This window comes from Entelurus aequoreus, linkage group LG02 (assembly GCF_033978785.1).
Source record: "Entelurus aequoreus isolate RoL-2023_Sb linkage group LG02, RoL_Eaeq_v1.1, whole genome shotgun sequence".
NCBI lineage: Eukaryota > Metazoa > Chordata > Actinopteri > Syngnathiformes > Syngnathidae > Entelurus > Entelurus aequoreus.
The window spans coordinates 64,687,922-64,708,612 of NC_084732.1; the positions used below are offsets into that span (position 1 = coordinate 64,687,922).

Below are 20,691 nucleotides of genomic sequence, written 5' to 3' on the forward strand. Positions count from 1 at the left end.
GTAGGTCGTGCACGCAAACCTTGCCATAGTAGTTTTCTTAAAAGTAGAGGCCCACTCAGGAATTCACCAACCCCAACACAACGTGACACCCACCCAAACAAAACATGCCAATCAGGAGCCACTATAATTTTCTCCATTCTACATGGTGTCCCTGCTTAAAATTATTGTTAAAATATTGTCTTGCGCTTGTAAATCCAATATCCAATATCAACTTGTTTCATTAGATGAGTGTATCGTCACATTCCTACCCATTACCCATTTGGTTATGCAGCCATCCACAATGTAGAATTAGGTTACATGTAGTCTGGTTGATCTCTTCCAAAATAAAATAAAAACATATTCAGGATATATTTATTTACTCAGGGTTTTAAACATTTTACATCAACTATATGATTTGCCTGAGAAGCTGGACAGGACAAAAAAATAAATAAATAAAATAAAAATAAACATTTTACATGGTGTGACTGGGTTGTTTTACCTTCAAGTCAAAGTAGACTACTTTTTGTCATTGTGTTTATTTTACTTGTTTGGCAGTAAGGATGTGATGTGGTTTAAATGCATCTTAGTTGCTAATACAATATTGTATCTCTGCACCAGTGTGGTCAAGATGAGAAAAGTCCTGAGATCATAATCTGGTTATTGTTTATGGATGATGACAGAAAGTCCACATTAAATAAAAAATGCTGTTTTATCAATGTGTCTTCATTTTGACCAGACACATCCCGGATCTCCTTTGAAGCAGCGAACAGACCCAATCACTTCCTGTATGTGAGCCCTGGTGGCCAGGTGAAGCTGGATAAGTGGGAAGATAGCAAGGAATTCTGGGATAGAGCCACCTTCGTGCTTCACAGGGCCACATGGCTCTCAGGCTATGACTCCCTGGAGTCCCAAGCAAAGTCAGGATTCTTTTTACACGCCTCCATCCCTCACCTCCACCTGCTCAAATATCGTCACACTGACAGCTTCCGCAAGGCTACTCTTTTCAGACTGACAGGTACTAATCACTGACTCCCTTTGTGAAGAAGCTGTATAGTTAAACAACAAGAACTGAGAAGTTTGAGCGCAGTAAAGATATTATAGTAATCAAAAAAACAACAGAATAAAAAAGGTTTCTCTCTCCGTAACTCAACAGTCTTCTCTATTAGTATGTGCTTGCATGTATTTTTGTCAGCCTGATGAAGTATTTCTATGCATGGGTTTCACTCAGCTGTCTGTTAGGGGTTTAACTACTGCTTCACCTTGTGTCAGTGATTGTCAATTGGGGTCATAAGTCATCACGTCTGGCTGTAGTCTCATTGCAGCTAAAACAGGGCAGCCTTTGTTTACAGCATGTTATGGTATAACATTTAGTACGTGTTTCAAGCATGCTTAACGAGGGTCATCACGTGGTTATATTTGCACAATTCTGCTTCTTTATGTTCCTTTTTTGGGCATGTTGAGTCATGCAAACGTAATCTATGTATGTACCTTAAGCATGTGTGAAACAAATAAACCATACTATTACAATTCTACATGTTTGAAAAGGAGCAGGGAGAAGCAGAGCTATTCAGTCCTACCCCTTCTTAATGTCTACTTCATATTAGCTATTGATTATTTGGCTAAAGATGATCTGAGATAAATATGTGTTCATTCTGTCCCAACTTTTCTTTTGTTAATCAACATAAGTAAAGTTTAATAAAACAAATGGCCTAAAAGTGTCCATCTTAAGGATTAGTACACGAAACAACACAATGTGAAACTTTTTTTTTTTAACCTAAAATACTATATACTACTGTGTTGAACAATTTCCTTTGTGGATCATTAAAGTTTGTCTAAGTCTAAGTATATTGTGTAATTATGTTTTTTTCCACAAGGCTCTGGCCCAGATGCCCCACCAGGTCCACGTTGCCAGTGGAGATACGACTCTTGCATTAGTCCCTGTTTCAAAACCTGCAGTGACCCATCAGCAGAAGCCTGTGTCTCCATCCCACAGTGAGACATTTGACTTTTCCATGAACTCTCACAGCAATAGAAACTTCTGCTATGTTTTTTAAATTAATAAAGTCACTGTCAAGTGTTATATCAAGATATTACCTGAACTTACAGTTGCACTTAAAGTTATTCAATCTAATTGTACATTACATTTATTTGCAAAGTGTATACACTTACAGAAGTTTGCAATAGACCAACAAGACAACAATAATTCCAATAGCTCAACACATGTATTACAAACAACCACCTTTTTTTTTCAATGTCAATCAATCAATCAATCAATCAATGTTTATTTATATAGCCCTAAATCACAAGTGTCTCAAAGGGCTGTACAAGCCACAACGACATCCTCGGTACAGAGCCCACATACGGGCAAGGAAAAACTCACCCCACAAATTTGCCATGTATTTAAAATTTTTACTACAACTGTCTACTGAATGCAGCTTGATCAATAGTAAGTTTAAGGTTTAAGACCTTAATATGCCTCACACACGTATTTAATATATTTTAAATTATAAGATTGCATGTACAGTATGTAATGTAAGGTGATTACCACTAATGAATGATAATGAATGATGATTGATGAACAGATGGAATTGGAATCACAGTCTAGATTATTAGCCCCGTTGTCATGTTAGCGCTACAACTGTGCTATCGTTAGCTGTGGCACCGCCTCTATCCCTTTATAAAAAGGCTAGCGGAGGTACACGATTCCGCAGACTGCTTGTACTTCCAGTAACGACTTAAATATTAACTAGTGTTCACCTCATTGCCAGTTTTCAGGCCAGATTGTAACAAAGTTGATTGTAGAGGGATAGTGGTTACAGAGCGACACAGGGTGATGCCATCTTGCACTGTTGTCACGTTTTACATGTACAATATTCTGAACTTTATGCTGTATTAATTATGCAATCCATGTTATGCTTTATTATTACCATCCATCCGTTTTCTATCCTGCTTATTCTCACTAGGGTTGTGGGTAAACTGGTTATATAACTCAAGACAAACAACCATTCACACTAACATTCATGCACATTGACAATTTAGAGTCCTCAATTAACCTAACCTAACATTCATATTTTTGGAATGTGGGAGGAAGCCAGAGTACCCGAAGAAAACCCACACATGCACGGGAAGAACACACAAAGTCTACGCAAACAGAAATTTGAAACCCTCCTGACTGTGCGGCCTACATCCCAACCAGGCCACCATGCAGCCCGCTTTATTATAAATGATTTGTATTTATAAATTACTAACTAGTACTGACCAAGAGTGAATAAGATTTGTTTTCTGTGAAAAACATGACACATTTTCAAAAAGAAAATTAAGAATAATACAAAAATATTGCTTTGTTTTTAATGGAAAATCTGCAAATTTGATGGGACACAAATGTTGAATAGCGAATATGCGTGGATCCACTGCATATCAGAGTACAGACGAAGAGCACTGAATTATATTATGATTGATTCTTTTTCAATTTAATTGGAAGGATTTTGTGAGATTTATCATTGCTGTTTTGTCTGTGCAGAGTAGAGGGTTGCTTTCCTTTTTGCCCGCCACACATGGTCCTTGATGAAGTGACTCACCGGTGTGTCTATGTCGAAGACTGTGAGTATGATCCTATCTTGTTTCACCGGTGTGTCGAAGTTGTCGAAAACATGCAAGTTTGAAAGCCCAGAAATTAAACGTTAACCAATATCGATATTGAACTCCTTTGACTCAATGCAATGTCTTAGAAACAGTTGTCATATAAATTATAATCTTACTATTTATTATATATGTATCATTTTTAATCATATTCACTAAATTGTTGCTCATACTGTGAAATGAGCAAGGACTATTGTCAATTTATTCTACAATACTTACCATTTCTTTCACAAGGCTAACAAACCACTATCCATTGGTTTCCACATATGTTAGAATATCAATCTATTTTAATATGTTTTTTTTTCTCTTTAGGTATCAAAGCCCCAGTCATAATGCCCATAATTTCAACTAGTGTCCAGCCAAGTTCTGCAACTCTCTCCTCAACAACTACCGAAGTTGACTCTACTGCTCCACTCAAGACTGCCACTGTCCCTTCTGCCCCTCTGATGACAGTTCCTACCACCATAACCAGCACCACAACTCCAGCGTTGAGCACATCAGCATTTGCTCCCATAATACCAACAATTCCCAAAGAGTCAAGCCAACCAAGCATACCCTCACCTTCTGCAGTACCGGAACCTTCAAGCACAGCAGTCCCCCCTACTATAAGGCCAGAGGTTGTTAAACCCATTTCAACCCTAGCAGTGACTGAAGTCGATTCTACTGCTAAGAGTGCAACCATTAGCCATTTTGGATCCAGTACTTTCAGGTCAAGCAGTGCTCCCTTTGCAATTACTTCTCTTTTACGGCTAACCTCCACTACCAGGTCCACTGACTCCCTCCAACCTCGCTTCACCACCAAAGAATCACCACCCGTTCAAGCATCTTCTACTACAGCACCAACCATGCACTTTACTGAGGGACCAACCTCCACTTCACTTCTTGCTACTGAGGCTACAGATGCTACACATTCAGTAGTGGTGTTCCCATTTGGAACCATTTCTCATACACCTTCAACTTTAATTTCAGAGACTTTAACAGTGACAGAACAGACTATTGTACCCAAATCTACAAGCACTGCGCATAAGGAAACCAGCAGCACAAAGCCTTTAACGGTGGGGGGAATTCCTCCAACCCCTTCGACTGCACGCATCACTCCTGCTTTACTAAGCACAAGCTCTTCAACCACTTCCTCACTTTTGTCTGTACCTATCAAAACAACAGTATCTATGTCAACAGCAAAGACTACAGACTCAGTCATTCCAGTTGAACCTTTTAAAACCAGCACGGTGCAGTTCATTGGTCCAGAGACTACAGGACCTACTATGTCTGCACTTACCACAGAGAAGACACTTTTAACAACTCCAGCTGCTCCTCCGATACCACCATCAACTCCAGTCCACGTCTCTCTGACTACAACTGTACATAGTCCTACCTCAGCTGCTTCAGACTTGCAGGCAGCAATAAATACAACAACCATACTTGAATCTACTGTGTCCAAAACACCTTCTAGCATCACAACAATAGCTGTTCAGCCACCCCGTAAGCCTACAGACCAAATTTCTGTGTCCACTGCAACTTTAAGACTTCCAGAGGAAGCAATAGCCACCACTGTGGCCACCCAACCTGTAACATCAACTGCATCGTCAGTGTCCCCCATGAAAACGACCTCACAGACCTCACCACCATTGCGTCCTCCCTATTTGGACACCTCTTCAACCCACTTGTACAGCCCAACAACAAAGACTACCCCAACACGGACCTCTCAAGCTGTTCCACTTGTCGTCAGTGGGACTAAAACAACTGAAGTACCTCGTCTTCCGGTATCGAGGCCAATGATCCCCTCTGCTATACCAGCTACTGTCACAACCACAAAAACTGCTAAATCTACATCTCTCAGAATACCTACTGCAGAATTTTATACCAAGACACAAGTTACACCAGAGCGTCCCCCTGAGCCTAGTGTCCCATCTGCTGTTAGCGCAACCCCGCTCAGACCTGTTACAGTAAAACCAGTCACAGAGACAACACATCTGTTTACAAGCAGAAAGGAATTGACAACAAGAGCCACAACCGTAGCAATGTCATCTTTGTCGCCACCTGGCACAACTATTTCTCCTCCAACACCAAGAAAAACAACATCCCCCGACAAAGTCACCACACGACCTGCATCAACTGTAAGATCTACATCTGCTGCAATGTCTACAACAATCACACAGACAGCCTCCATCAGGACAACACTAAGAGTTCCAGTCACGAGAGGTACACCCAAAATCACTTCAACGGAGAAGCCAGTCACGACCAGGGTTACCATGGTAACAAGACCTTTGCTAGTCACTACTACGCCTCATCCAAGCACAATAACTGGAGTCGCAGGAGTTCCATCTGCAACCATCACCACATCAGCTGAGCCATTGACTCCAGTGACCACAACAACACCTGCTGGCACAATTTCAGTGCACACTTTGACTACTTCATTGGCCACACAACCAATGCCCGATTCCACGCTTACAACAGTATTTTCAGCTGGGCCTACATTAGAACCCAGAAAGTCAACCACTCCAGTATCTGTCCTGACAACCACAGAGCCTACAAGCACTTCCCAACGCGTGACTTCTCCACCCGATATGTCAATCTACTCTCAGAAACCTGGCGTTCTTGCTCCTGCTATAACTTCCATTTTTGCAACCACAACAGTTCAAACGACTGCACTGGATGAGAGGAATCGCACCAGTCCGGGTGTAATGACACCTCTTGTGCAAGTGGAAACAACAAGGATGTGCGCAGTGGGTTCACTCACATCAGCTATTAAATTACATTTTTAGAAGAATGTTTTAATTCATTGATTGTACAGTTTTATGATTACTTGTCTTCTGTATTTCCAGCCTCCATATGTAGAGATGGTCAATGAGTGTACCAAGTACATTTGTGTCAACAATCAGCTCGTCCTTTTCAACAAATCCCAAAGCTGCCCCTTTTCGTCTGAGCCACCAAACTGCGGCCTGCTTGGCTTTGCTGTACTGGTCAATGGAGACAAATGTTGTCCTCAATGGGACTGTCCATGTAAGAGAAACACAGACTTAACCAATTCAAAGCAAACTCCAGTGTCAAATAAATTGTGATAAACTTATATATATATGAATACTCAATTCCAACACTACATTTCTGTGAGGTTGTCATGTCACTTTCATGATTTCTCTGTTCCAGGTCGCTGCTCGATGTTTCCAGACTTGAATGTGATCACATTTGATGGCAACAGTGTTGCCATTTATAAAGCGGCATCATTTATAGTGGCCCAGCTGCCCAATGAGACTGTCACTGCTCTGGTTCAGGAGTGTTCTGCTGGGTCTCAGTCACCAGTGAGTCATTGTCATACTTAAAGGAATTCTACAATATAAAATATTTGCTTGTGAGTCACTTTTGATATGTACATTTCCTTTCAAAGCTTTTGGCAAATTTTACCAACCTTTGTCTGATTGCACTTAACATCACCCACAATTCCAACCACATCGTCATCGACAGGCTCCAGAGGAGGGTAGGGCAATGCACCTCTCTTGTTATATGCATAACGAAGTGTTATATAATTTATGTTCACGTTTATTTTTATTCACCAGCTCTATGTCAACTCACGGTATGCCAGACCACGATTTAAAAAGTTTGGTTTTGAGATCTACGACACAGGCAGCATGTACCTGGTTCGAAGCCCAGCTGGCCTCAAGCTACAGTGGTACCACAGCACTGGAATGATGGTGATCGACATCGACAGCCAGAGCAAGAAGCTGCCCGCCATGGGCCTCTGTGGTAAGAACTGTTTTGAATAGGTATCAATTCACAGTTATTCCAACATGCTCATTTAGCTACCCAGGTCTTTGACATGAAACTCTGTAAAAAAAAAAAAATACTGGAGCCTGTTTTTTTAATTTTTATTGCCTGTCCTTGTAAGGACCACTGGGGGTGCTAGTCCAGCCTTGCTGCTGATGGAATGAAACCTGAAAGCATTTGATACACTGTACGGAATTTATGTTTACATATTGATCAAATGACTGCTTTGAAAAAAACAGATTCAGTCATTATTTGCATAACTTTGAAAAGTTATGTTGCCAAGATCAGCGATGTAATAAACTGTAGGAGAATTAGCCTCCCCAGACCAGTGTTTCCCAACCATTATTGAGCCAAGGCACATATTTTAAACTGGAAAACCTTACAGCGCTCCACCAAGCACACTATAGCTTATTCTTTTTAATGAATGGCAACAAAGTCAATATAGTGAATATTATGTGGGAATCATTGCCTCCCATTCTATCAAGACATCAAGCTTGATGCATCACATTCAAAATGTCAGGAAGGATAATTTCTCTTTGCATTTGCTCCCACAGGTTTCTGTGATGGGAACCCAAGTAATGACTTGACTTTGCCCAATGGCACCACTGTTGAACGTGGTGAGGACCCATCTCTCTTCATTGACAGCTGGCAGGTTCCCAACACTACCAGCTACATTAGTCACAGTCGACGTCGTGAGTTCAATTGCTCCACCAGCGACTGCTCTCGGTGCTTGCTCATGCTGCAGAGCCCTGCCTTCTTCCAGTGCCACACCTTTGTAGGTTTATTCGTCAACAAAGTTACAGGTTTTCCTCATTAGCCGCAGCTGCATCTTTTTAAAAAAATAATTAAATAACATAATTATCAGCTTGCAAGAAAACATGAATGCTGTTTCACTTCTTTAGGTCTCTCCAAGTACATTCTGTGAGGTTTGGGTCCAAGATGTCGAGTATGTAAACAACCAATGTGTGGCGCTGGCTGCCTACGTGGCGTCTTGCCACAAATTCAACATCTGCATTGAGTGGAGGAGACCCGATTATTGTCGTAAGCTTGAATCCCTGTAAAGTATTTACTAGTTGTTTACTGATGTCAACTATTCAGACCATTAACACATATTCCTGTCAGCAATGGGATGACATAAATGTGATCATGTCAATAAATATCGTCTTTGTGATTGTTTACAGACTAATTGGGCCATTCTACCAAATGGGTGCCATTTAATTGTAACTGTCAAAATATATATTTTTTTCCAACTCTAAATCTAAATCTAAATTATTTTTGTAAATTGTATTTATTATATATGCAATCAAATTTAGGTGCAGAACATTTTGCCTAATGAAAACCAATTATTTTATAATTCATTTTAATTTTGCATCCATAAATTTTGTTTTCAGGCGACACAAACTGTGCATTGGCCCAACTACAACCTCACTGAGCACAGTTTCCTCTGTAATAGTTTTTGTTCTCTATCTCTAGCCTTCATGTGTCCTGACACTCTGCGTTACAAGGCCTGTCTGCCAGCCTGCACGTCTCAGTCCTGTCCCAACCAGGACTTTGACTCAGACCCAGACTATTGCTCAGGCCTGACCGAGGGTTGTGTGTGCCCTGAAGGAACGCTGCTCCATCGACCATACTCTGCACTCTGCATACCACCCAGCAAGTGTGGTAAGATCCCATCTTTATCTGTATGGCTCTCATGTCACTCTATATTCCCTAATTGTGGTGTATGTGTAGCCTGCACTGACGGTGCTGGGGTTCCACGAGCCCTTGGGGAGGTGTGGAAGGCCTCTAAGGACGCTTGTTGCATGTATCGCTGCGACAAGGACACAATCCTCCCTGTGGAGTACAACTGTTCCACCATGGAGGGGCCTGTGTGCCAGCGGGCAGGGGAGGTGGTCATCAGCCTGGCAGAAGACACAAGCTGCTGCCCCCGTAAAGTCTGTGGTAAGGCCAAACATGATGTGCAGTATGAGTATAACGAAAAAAACTCAAGTTGCTCATATTGTCATTCAACAAGTACAGCGTGGACTGAGACGATGTGATATGACATTGCAGTGTGTAATCAGACCCTGTGTGACCTTGTACCTCCTGAGTGTAAATATGGGGAGAGGCTAGTGTCATACTATCGACAGGACTCCTGCTGCCCAGACTATGTGTGTGGTGAGTACACGGTAACACACTCTTTCAACCTAAGTTAGACTTGCATACAAAACTTAATGGGACCGCTTTGTTGGAGGCGTATTGGTCCGGAAAGTGTGGAGTTGTGTTAGGAATTGTCCTGATAATAAATTACCTCAGATGACTATACTGAGCATTGCCTGCTTTAGGTCTAAACACTTGAAAAGGGTATTTTGAGTTCTGGAAATGAAGGAAAGAATGCAATTGTACATTGGGTTCAGTGCATGGCTGTGTTACAGAGTGTGATCCCAAACGCTGTGAATCTGAGATTCCCACATGCAGAAGCGACCAGACATTAATTGCCACCAGAACTGGTGATAGCTGTTGTCTGGATCACATCTGCAGTAAGTATCAAATTAGATTTTTCCTTAATGTAATATTTTGGGTGTCACACAGCATAATGATACAATGTGTGTTTGCTGTAGTGTGTTCTACTTGTGTGGATGCGCCTCCTTTCTGCCAGGATGGGGAGGTGCTAACAGTGGATGCAAACACCACGGGCCGCTGCTGCCCCACCTACCAATGTGGTCAGCACACTTGCACACACACACATTGATACATGTTAAAGTAAATTGGTCTGCTAAATTCAAATATAAAATAGATATGCATGTTTTATGGGTGTATTGTATATCCCTAACAACACTTGACTACTGTGGGTGCGCGTGTGTGTGTATGTATAGTATGCGAGACCTACAGGTGTCCCCAGCTCAGTTGCCCTGTTGGGATGTCAGCGGTGTCACTTTCCAGTGCAGGTCACTGCTGTCCCAAGCAAACATGCGGTATACAACCTGCAATATATGCAATAATATAATGTGCAGCTTTCACAATACAAACCACATTGTCTGCATTTATTTAGCCTTAAACATTTCCCAAATGTATTTTCATATTTAGAATGTTCCTGTGACAAGATCACCCCTGCTAAATGTGGATTGGTATGTTTTAGTTCTTGCGTTTGTTTATTTTACACAGACATCCATAGGTATTTGTATTCTTGTTTTGCAGGGAGAAATTGCTGAGTTGGATGGGGTTTTCCTGTCTGACCCACGCAACCTGTGTGCCTGCAAAAGGTACAAATGTGGTGAGTATTACGGGTTCAAATCCCCTATGGAACTGTTTTAAATTGTTTTGCCCACACATAAACTAACACATACAGTATACAATGTAAAGCAAAACACATGTGCGGGAAAGGTTGGACCCTAAGATCTTATAAAGACATCCCAATTATCACAGCTGCAACAATAGGCAAGTCAAATGCAATACATATATTATACAACAAACATATACATCATAGTTCACTCGAGACGAACATGGCCTATAATAGTTTTTTTTAAAATAATGAAATACAGTTGGTGATTGAATAGCTGGTAGTAGTTTATTTAAGAGAGAGGGTGCGCTCTATTTAAGCGTACATTAATTAGTAGATGTTCTACATAATGGTAAGTCACCACAATCTCTTGTTGAGTAAGTATGTAAATCAGGAGAATATGGGAAAAATATGGAAAACTTTTGGTTACTCAGTAGATGAATGTGCATAATAATGCATAAAAATAGATATAAAATATATGTCCTCATTAAATATTGTCAGAATTATTAATTTTTTTTAAAGGAGCAAATGTGTATTGGAAAAAGTCATTTTTCTCAGGAATTTCTATTGAATTAAGATTTTGTAAAGGTATGATTGACAAATCACACCCCAAATACTATTGTCATACATTATATGTGTATATATTAAACTAAAATACAATGTAAACATACAAGAGTGTTTGATAAAATAACTAACTATACTCAAAATACCTATAGATTTCATCATTTTGCGACAGACAAGTTCAGTCTGTTGTTGTCAAGTTAACTCCTAAAAGTTCAAAAAATTCTAAAGTATTCTTAATTATAGCTTTTGTTTTTGTATAAAAAAATCATAAAGTTTGTTGATTTAATGTTAAGTGACAAGTTATTCATCATAAACCATTCAGAAATAACCGACATGTCTTCATGTGTTTCTTTTGTCTAGCAATCAAGATTAGAATGTGATATTAAAAGACAGGTATCATCTGCAAACATAACATTTCTTAAATCATTGATATAGATTCAAAATAAAACTTGCAACATAGAACCAGATTGTAAGCTATAAACTTCAACAATTCAGTCAAAACTATATTACTTGTTTTAATTACATATGAAACACTTTAGCATTCTTCAATCTTCATCATGTAACAACATTGATTGAACTATAACATGCACATCACTTCAGACCGATTCCACTAAGCTATTTATTCGAGGTGTGTCAGAAAAGTTCAAGGATGTTAGTTTGACAGTGAATCAAAGTTAAAGTGAACATTTGATAGCTTTGCCTGCTTAAAAGTATCAGACAAATTAGCATACCTGAATGACAAATATTTATTAAGACATTAAACTACATTTGAAATTCAAAACTGAATTTGTAATTGTAACTATTTGGGTAATGTTTTCAGTGAAACTTGTAATTATCCACTGTTAATTCTGCACCCAGTAAAGTCGAGTCAACTGCTGTCTTTGGTCGTGTGTGCAGTGCAAGAGGCAGTCTGTGTGTATGGGGAGCGAAGAGTGCTGCGGCCCGGTCAGACCCTGGTAGAACGCGGCAAAGATGGCCTTTGTCACAGCAGACAGTGCAGCCGGGTGCTGGACATGTCGAGTGGTTTGCACTTACTGCGCACCAGCAGCACCAACTGCTCAGCCCACTGCCAACAGGTAAGACAACTTACTCACTACTCGTACACATACAGTGGGAAATATGGTTTGTTGAGAGAAGCACATCTGCCTCACAGCAAAACGGTTCTGGGTTCAAATCTTAACTCTGGCATCTCTGTCGGTCGTTAGCCTAGTCTCTCTGTTCGTGTGTAGGTTTTCAACAGGTACTTCGAGTTGGCACCACAGCTTGAAAATGTGTTTGTTAGGTTAATTAAAGTCTCTGAATTGAATGTAAGTGTGAAAGTGACCGTGAATGGTTATTGGTCAACATGTCCACCAGTGTGTGCCTCTCATCTAATGTCAACTGGGATAGGATCAAGTTTCCAGACATGGAATATTGATTATTTAATTGCCAACAATTTCAGAGTCTCTGAGAGTGAAAACAGTTTTGTTTGATATATTTTTGAATTTGAACAATGCACATGTGGTGGTACCTTAACTTATGAGTTTGATTCGTTCCGTGACTGAGCTCCAAATTCAAATTACTCATAAATCAAATACATTTTCCCCACTGAAACAAATTAAAATGCCATCAATGCGTTTTGGGCCCCTCAAAAGACACATACGTTTATTTTGGTACATGTTTTTAAATAGGAAAAATGTTACTGTGTAAATAACAGATATTGTTTAAAAAACGATAGAATAGAATGTCCTGCAATAAACTGGTTTTATTAAATATAATATACAACATTTACCTTGGAGATCAGGTGTCTTGAGGATACGGACAGAGGTGGAGGAGAACGACTAAATACTGTATATTTCGGACTATGAGGCGCACTTTAAATCTTTTCATTTTCTCAAAAATTGACAGTGCGCCTTATAACCCGGTGCGCCTAATGTACGGAGGGGCGTGGTTGGGGGCGTGGTTATTTACAGCTAGAATTCACCAACTCCAGTATTTCATATATATATATATATATATATATATATATATATATATATATATATATATATATATATATATATATATATATATATATATATATATATATATATATATATATATATATATATATATATATATATATATATGTATGAAATACTTGACTTTCAGTGAATTCTATCTATATATATATATTTATTTTATTTACATAAAAGAAATACTTGAATTTCAGTGTGCCATTAGATGGCAGTATTGTCCTGTTTAACTTCTCCGTTCATGATGAGTATATCATTTCGGCCACCGTGTTCAATGGAGAAGTCTGTTTTACATATTTACAGGCAACATGCACCTTCCCCTTCGAACTGTCCTGGATGAACTGAAATTCTTGTTTCCATTCGTTTTGTAACTTGCAAGCGTATTGGGAAAGCGGACGTGAGAACAGGCTGTCCCCACTCAGTCTCAGGTCCGCATTGAGCTGGAGGGGGCGTGGCCTCCAGCTCCGGCTGAATACCGGGAGTTTGTCGGGAGAAAATCTCTGCCGAGAGGTTGTCGGGAGAGGCGCTGAATACCGGGATTCTCCCGCTAAAAACGGGAGGGTTGGCAAGTATGCCGTAGTCAGATGTACTGTGCTTCAACATATTATCTAGCATTTTGTTCCGCCCTATTATGCGAAATCAACTTTTCTTACTTATTAGTACCTGCTGTTGTGTATCTGGGATCTGCACAAGTACTGAAAATTTGAAATCAAACCGTGAAGACATTGCGAGATATTTCAGAATCTCTGCGTTGCATTAAAAAGCATTGAAAGTTATTAAAAGAGTTTTGCAAAAATTAAGGGCTTAAATGGCCTTGAAAAGCATTAAATGCGATGTCCAGAGGCATTAAATATGTAATACAATTGTAGAACTGGGCCGATCACGTCTGTTGTGTCCTTGAGCAAGACACTTTACCCTTGCTCCTGATGGGTCGTGGTTAGAGCCTTGCATGGCAGCTCCCGCCATCGGTGTGTGAATGTGTGTGTGAATGTAATTCTGACACCATGTCATGTTAATGAGGAAGCCAAGCTTGTTTCATACATAACTCCTTTATTTCTAGGTCAATACACATGAGCTAACTTGGCTATAATTAGCAACTTTTGTGACGGGCCTCACTTGACCTAATATGGCCTAGGACGGACAACCAAAGCAATTCTCACAGCAGACCACAACAATGACTTCCCACAGTAAATGAATTAGTTATTTTATCTGCCTGATACTTTATAGTATACATAACTTTCTATGTATCTAATGTACCCATTTTAAACAACTGAGAAGGTGTAAAATACCATCTATTCAAGTTTATTTTCAATGCATATTGTAGGCTTATTGGCATTTTTCCAAATATAATTTCATGACATGTATTTTTGTAAAATGTTTAAATCAATCATCTATTTCCAAACACATGCATCATTTGCATTAGTATTATGATTTTCATTTATAATTCCATAAAACCTTTTAACTATTTTCTAATGCTGATTAAAAACGTATCCTCCAGTGTGTGGCTATTATCAGTCATATTTTCAGCGAATATGCATTTTTACAGCCTGTTATAAAAAGATAGAATAAAAGAATGACTTCTGGGCATATTATATTGATCAATTGATTCAGAATTGGTTGTTTATTTTGAGGGTTTAAGTGCAATTCCTCTTAATACTGTAATTTTGATTGAAGGTACAGTGTGATGATTGACAGGCGATCCTTTTAGTGGGCTATTGTCTACGGCCATTGCACAAAGTCAGAACACCGGATGCTACTACAGAAAAATAAATAAATACAAATAAATGCTCAGATGAAACCGTCTTATGAGCCAATTCTAATTCACTAAATAGTAAAAGTTAATGTAAACTTTTCAACCAATCTAGACTATCATTGTCAAATGCTTACAATTGTGAGTGTAACCATATGCAGTCGGTGCCTTGCGCGCCTTCGTCATTGTAGTCCACGCCATAGTCAATGAGATCATTTTTTTCTATCCTCTTGTTGTAGGGCAGATTGGCTCATATATTGACGTGCATCCTCCGCTGTTTCTATTTCTAATATAAAGTAGCGTATAGTTCGAACTTGTATTTGTCAGTGAAATCGCTACGGAAGCGCTAAAAACTACAACATGACTGACAGGGAGAAGACGCAGTCGAAGTGGGGGCACGTAAATAAGAGTGCCCACAAAACGGCGCATCCTAAAGAGACTGTCAGAAAACAACTGTAGAAGGTTTGTAAAATATAATCTACGTAACATTTTGATCAAAGAACCACCATTATATTGTGTAGACCACAAGGAATTTTTTTAATTAGAAAAAAAATCGTAATTGACCTCGAAAAGTTATAGCCTTTAGCGACTCTTCAGTTCCTTCTGCTCTTCAGTTGAGCTGTCCACTTACAACTGATCTTCGCCCTTGCTAACGTGCATGTCTGTCTTGCTATCAATTAAGACATGGGTTGCTGGGCAGATGTTAAGGTGTTTACTGTGGCCTTTGCTATGCCAACTAGCAGTGAGGTATCTGGAGTTGGTTCATAACCCAAATTGTACCTCACGACTCAAAACAAACAAATTGCCTGGGAGATGACCCTTACTGGAAAATCTCATTAGTTGCGCCGCTCGTATATCAAGGTACAACTGTATAAGCAACAGCCAATCAACACATTAAAGTTTACACCAGTATCCTGCACATTTTGACCTACTTTGTCATAGAGACCATAACATCCCACAACACTTAGGGCCTGAACTACAAAGATCCACGAAAAAGTGCTAAATTGCATGTAGGAAGTAAAAAAATTATAAATACTTTTGGTGGGCGTACTAAAGCGGGGTACACACATAAAGACAGACAAAAGACAGCAAACACCCGATTATCTTATCGGGAATTTGTCCCGATAAACGCTTCCAAAACAAGTTGTGGCCAACAATTGTAAATATTAAAACGTGTTTATTATTTACGACCAAAAATGTTCATGTCTGTGGAGAACGCCATTGCCTCCCAAGTCATCGCAGTGTGAATTGTGATGTGGCAAGCTGACTGAGCGAGGACCAAGGAAGCTAGTGTAAACAATCTTTCAACATTATACATAAACTGCTTTGACACAATTAACCATTATAGCAGTAGGCCTACTATGCTAAAAACAAGCTATTACAATAAGTAAAATAAAAAAAAAGACCTCAAACTTGCTCAGTAGATTATAAAACCTGTGTTCACGCCATCTGCATGATTTCTTACAGTCTTTTTTTTGTATTTAGGGTTTTTATCTCTCAATAACAGTCTTAAGACCACAATCATTCCCTCTGTCATATGTCCTCTTCCATGTTGCCTGTTTTTGTGTGTTCCGGTCGTTGCTATGGTGGTTGCTAAGTATCTTCTTCTTCAATTTTAGATCACATTTGTTCACGTGAGATTTCGATTTACATCAATCACGCTAGTGTGCTGGAATCGTTGTGTGTAGTGTGCTCCGCTGACATGATTGTAGCGCCCCATACGCGCAAAGATCAAAACAGATCAATGCCTGATTTTTTATTTTTGTTTGTGGGGTCTCTAACAGATAAAAACGCGTTTAAAGGGGAACTGCATTTTTTTAAATGTTTCCTATAATTCCCAATCCCTATGTAAGACAATAATACATGTTTCTTTTTTATGCATTTTAAACCATAAATAAATGCTAGCAAGAATCAGCTAACAATGAAGTTAATAGAGGCTCACAAAGCCCTCTAAATAACCATCCAAAAAATGCCAACAATACGCCATTTACAATCGTGATCAAAAGTTTACATACACTTGTATAGAACATAATGTCATGACTGTCTTGAGTTTCCAGTAATTTCTAGAACTCTTATTTTTTTGTGACAGAGTGATTGGAGCACATACTTGTTGGTCACAAAAAACATTCATGAAGTTTGGTTCTTTTATGAAGTTATCATGGGTCTACTAAAATGTGACCAAATCTGCTGGGTCAAAAGTATACATACAGCACTGTTAATATTTGGTTACATGTCCCTTGGCAAGTTTCACTGCAATAAGGCGCTTTTGGTAGCCATCCACAAGCTTCTGCTTGAATTTTTGACCACAAAATTGGTGCAGTTCAGCTAAATTTGTTGGTTTTCTGACATGGACTTGTTTCTTCAGCATTGTCCATACGTTTAAGTCAGGACTTTGGGAAGGCCATTCTAAAACTTTAATTCTAGCCTAATTTAGCCATTCCTTTACCACTTGTGACGTGTGTTTGTGGTCATTGTCCTGTTGGAACACTCAACTGCACCCAAGACCCAACCTCCGGGCTGATGATTTTAGGTTGTCCTGAAGGATTTGGAGGTAATCCTCCTTTTTCATTGTCTATTTTTGTCTCCAGGCTGTGCCTATGGAGACACTCCATATTCATGACATTATATGCTCCAACCAGTGCTGTATTGTTATGTTGTGGAATATGCTGCAGACAAATATAATATGAATCACCTTTTCTAGATAACAGATACTATTTTCAGCACACCAAAGTGCCCTCTATGAGGTGCCAGTGTTGTGATGGTGTGCCTAGAATGATCCAAAGAAATGCATATTGTAAGAAGTAAAAAAAAAATAAAAACACCAAAACAGACAGACGAGCAGACACCAAAACGAATCAATTGGTTTTATTCTAATAAGCTATAAAATTATGAAATGATATTGCTGAACAGATATGTCTAATATTTTTTATTTTTGACAGTCCAAATATTTTGACACAAACACACGGTGGATTCTGCATATACATTACGGCGGACACACTAAATTTGCTCATTTAAGAGACGCAATCCTCTGCGGACAAGCTGAGTAGATCAGCTGTGCGTGTGCTATCAAGTTTGCACATGTTTTAATACATGCAAACTTTTAGTAGATCAGACCCTTAATCATTAGACTTAGACTTAGACTTAGATAAACTTTAATGATCCACAAGGGAAATTGTTCCACACAGTAGCTCAGTTACAAAGGATGGAAAGGATAAGGATGGAAGGGATTGTGCACACAAGGGCACAAAAAGAGGGCGAAAACGAAAGGTATAAAGTAGATGAAACATATATGTAATATTTACATATTATATATACAGTATATAATATAAACTGAAATATTATATTATTATATTATATTATAGTATCATATAATATATACAATATATAACAAATCCCAATTACCATGTACAATATTACATTATATGTAACAGCTGCAGCAAAAAAAAGGGAAGCATAAAATAAAGAGTAGATTCAGCAGAAAATATAAATTATAAACAAAGAGAGGTAGCTAACATAGAAGCGGTCAGGTAATAGACAACTATCATCTATTGCTGTATGGCGAGTGATTATACAGCTGGATGGGGTGCGGAATCTTTCTCTTCTTAAGCTGCTGGTTTGTTTATGTGTATATGTTGCAGAATCAGATCTACGTCCCTGCAAAAGAGCCGTCAACTTGCTGTGGAGTTTGTAAGAATATTTCCTGCCTCTATGCTCATGAGAACGGATCCACTCTTCTTTATAAGGTTGGATAGTCAGCATGCTTCATTATTGTTAAGCCCTATGTGGAATATTCTTTCCTGTTTTAGTTTCAAAGCTACATGAGTGTTTTTAAAATACTCATTACCCAAGCAGTTATTTTTGTCATTGATGTGTTGTTGATTTATAGTTGCTGTGTTTCAGCCAGGGAAATCTTGGATGTACAACTGCATGAAATTTGAATGCATAAACACGCTGTCTGGACCAACACTCATCTCCTACCCCTTTAGCTGCCCCCCTGTCAATGAAACAGAGTGTATGAAGGTATGCACAGCCAAACACACACACACACACGCACTCGCGTACACACAGAGTATATACTGTAGAGGAAATAATCACTTAAACTCCTGCTGGTTTTATGAGTTTACTCCCTTACAAATATATTGATTAATAAAAATCAGACATTAATTAATTAATTAATGTTTTTTATGGTTGGTGTATTAAAAAAAAAATACCCCAAATTATGCTTTAGGAAATCAGTATTTGATCTCCAAGCAATGTCAGAATGTTAGAAATGTTAGAAAAACAAACTCCTCTTTATAGATACTCTATATCAGTGGTGTCCAAACAACGATCTGCCGGTGTGGTAATTTTGGCCTATGAGATGTCATAAGTTTAGTCAAGTATCTGGCCCTTAGGGTGCCTCCAACTATATTCTAAATATCTTACAGTATAATTGCTTCGATTTTTCCGTCATCATGTGGATATTATGAGTAATTCAGGTTAATTATCATTAATTTCACTTTGTGTGATGCAAAGCACAGCATTTTATTTATGACTTTATTACCCAATCCAAACAACCTTTCACACTCATGGCGTAAATAAATGAACACCAAAAGTCAACACACATGGTCACACATAACACAGCTTGCACACTAAACATTGTGGATATTATAAAAAAATGTCCAATCACAACGCATAAATTCAAAATTACACCCATTTAAATCCCCTGCAATGCATGATGGGAAAAATGTAAGACACTCTCTCCACACTTATCCATGTTTGGCGCATTTTAACTGCTTGATATTTCTGATTGATTACAAAACTTTAAGAAGGTCAACACAAACAAGGTAGGAGTTTAACTTTCACACACTCCAAATATCCAATTATGGTGGTTGCTTATATTTATGTATCCATTATGTAATATAGTATGTATTAGGGTTGTCCCGATACCAATATTTTGGTACCGGTCCAAAAATGTATTCCGATATATTTCGATACTTTTTGATACTTTTCAAAATAAAGGGGACCACAAAATAGTTTTATTTTCAACGTAATTTTAAACAAATCTTACCATATATCAAACATATGGTTTTTATTGCACTCAAAGAACAATTTTACAAATTAAAAGGCATTAAAAAGGCATTTTCTTGTTGCACTCAAATAACAATTTACAATTTGATATGACAAGCGGTAGAGAATAGATGGATGAATGGACATTTAGTTAAGTTAAGTTAAGTTAAAGTACCAATGATTGTCACACACACACTAGGTGTGGTGAAATTTGTCCTCTGCATTTGACCCATCCCCTTGATCACCTCCTGGGAGGTGAGAGGAGCAGTGGGCAGCCTGCCATAATCTAGGATTAGGTTAGAATAGAATAGAAAGCTTTAATGACATTGTATTAAATGCTTCATGATTTATGGTTGCCACTCTTGGTCTGTGCTTTAAGACAAATACAATCATTAGTAAACAGTACTGTGGCTGAAACTACACAGATAAGACATGAAGGAGGTAAAACACACATTGTTAAAAATAAAACACAAAATGTAGCAATTCGTTACAAAATTCAGTCATTTCACTTGCATTCGTTTGCGGTTCTAATTCCAGTAATTTTTGGCATTAAGCCAAACAACGGTGTGCATGTCTACGTATCTGTATGGGCACAACAGGGAAGCTGAAACTCATTTTGCAGGTCTGGATGATTGTTATTTAAATGTTAAACCCAAGTTTGAAGCGCAGGTGGTGGTAATACTGTCTTCACACTT

The 20,691-nt window shown here is 38.7% G+C and overlaps 1 protein-coding gene across 11 annotated transcripts in view; it reads left to right on the top strand.

Moving 5' to 3' along the window:
• The window catches only part of otog (otogelin), a 176,810-nt gene that overhangs the window by 128,014 nt on the left and 28,105 nt on the right, over nt 1-20,691 (top strand). For all 11 annotated transcript variants that reach the window (XM_062030540.1, XM_062030539.1, XM_062030536.1 and 8 more), the window contains 21 exons: nt 716-994; nt 1,854-1,971; nt 3,500-3,579; nt 3,931-6,344; nt 6,444-6,621; nt 6,766-6,917; nt 7,004-7,093; nt 7,173-7,359; nt 7,935-8,155; nt 8,283-8,421; nt 8,854-9,042; nt 9,112-9,321; nt 9,433-9,537; nt 9,795-9,899; nt 9,981-10,082; nt 10,236-10,334; nt 10,447-10,487; nt 10,558-10,633; nt 12,101-12,279; nt 18,586-18,690; nt 18,848-18,967. In XM_062030540.1, the coding sequence (XP_061886524.1) occupies nt 716-994; nt 1,854-1,971; nt 3,500-3,579; nt 3,931-6,344; nt 6,444-6,621; nt 6,766-6,917; nt 7,004-7,093; nt 7,173-7,359; nt 7,935-8,155; nt 8,283-8,421; nt 8,854-9,042; nt 9,112-9,321; nt 9,433-9,537; nt 9,795-9,899; nt 9,981-10,082; nt 10,236-10,334; nt 10,447-10,487; nt 10,558-10,633; nt 12,101-12,279; nt 18,586-18,690; nt 18,848-18,967 (5,189 nt within the window). The remainder of the gene's footprint in view (nt 1-715; nt 995-1,853; nt 1,972-3,499; nt 3,580-3,930; nt 6,345-6,443; nt 6,622-6,765; nt 6,918-7,003; nt 7,094-7,172; nt 7,360-7,934; nt 8,156-8,282; nt 8,422-8,853; nt 9,043-9,111; nt 9,322-9,432; nt 9,538-9,794; nt 9,900-9,980; nt 10,083-10,235; nt 10,335-10,446; nt 10,488-10,557; nt 10,634-12,100; nt 12,280-18,585; nt 18,691-18,847; nt 18,968-20,691) is intronic.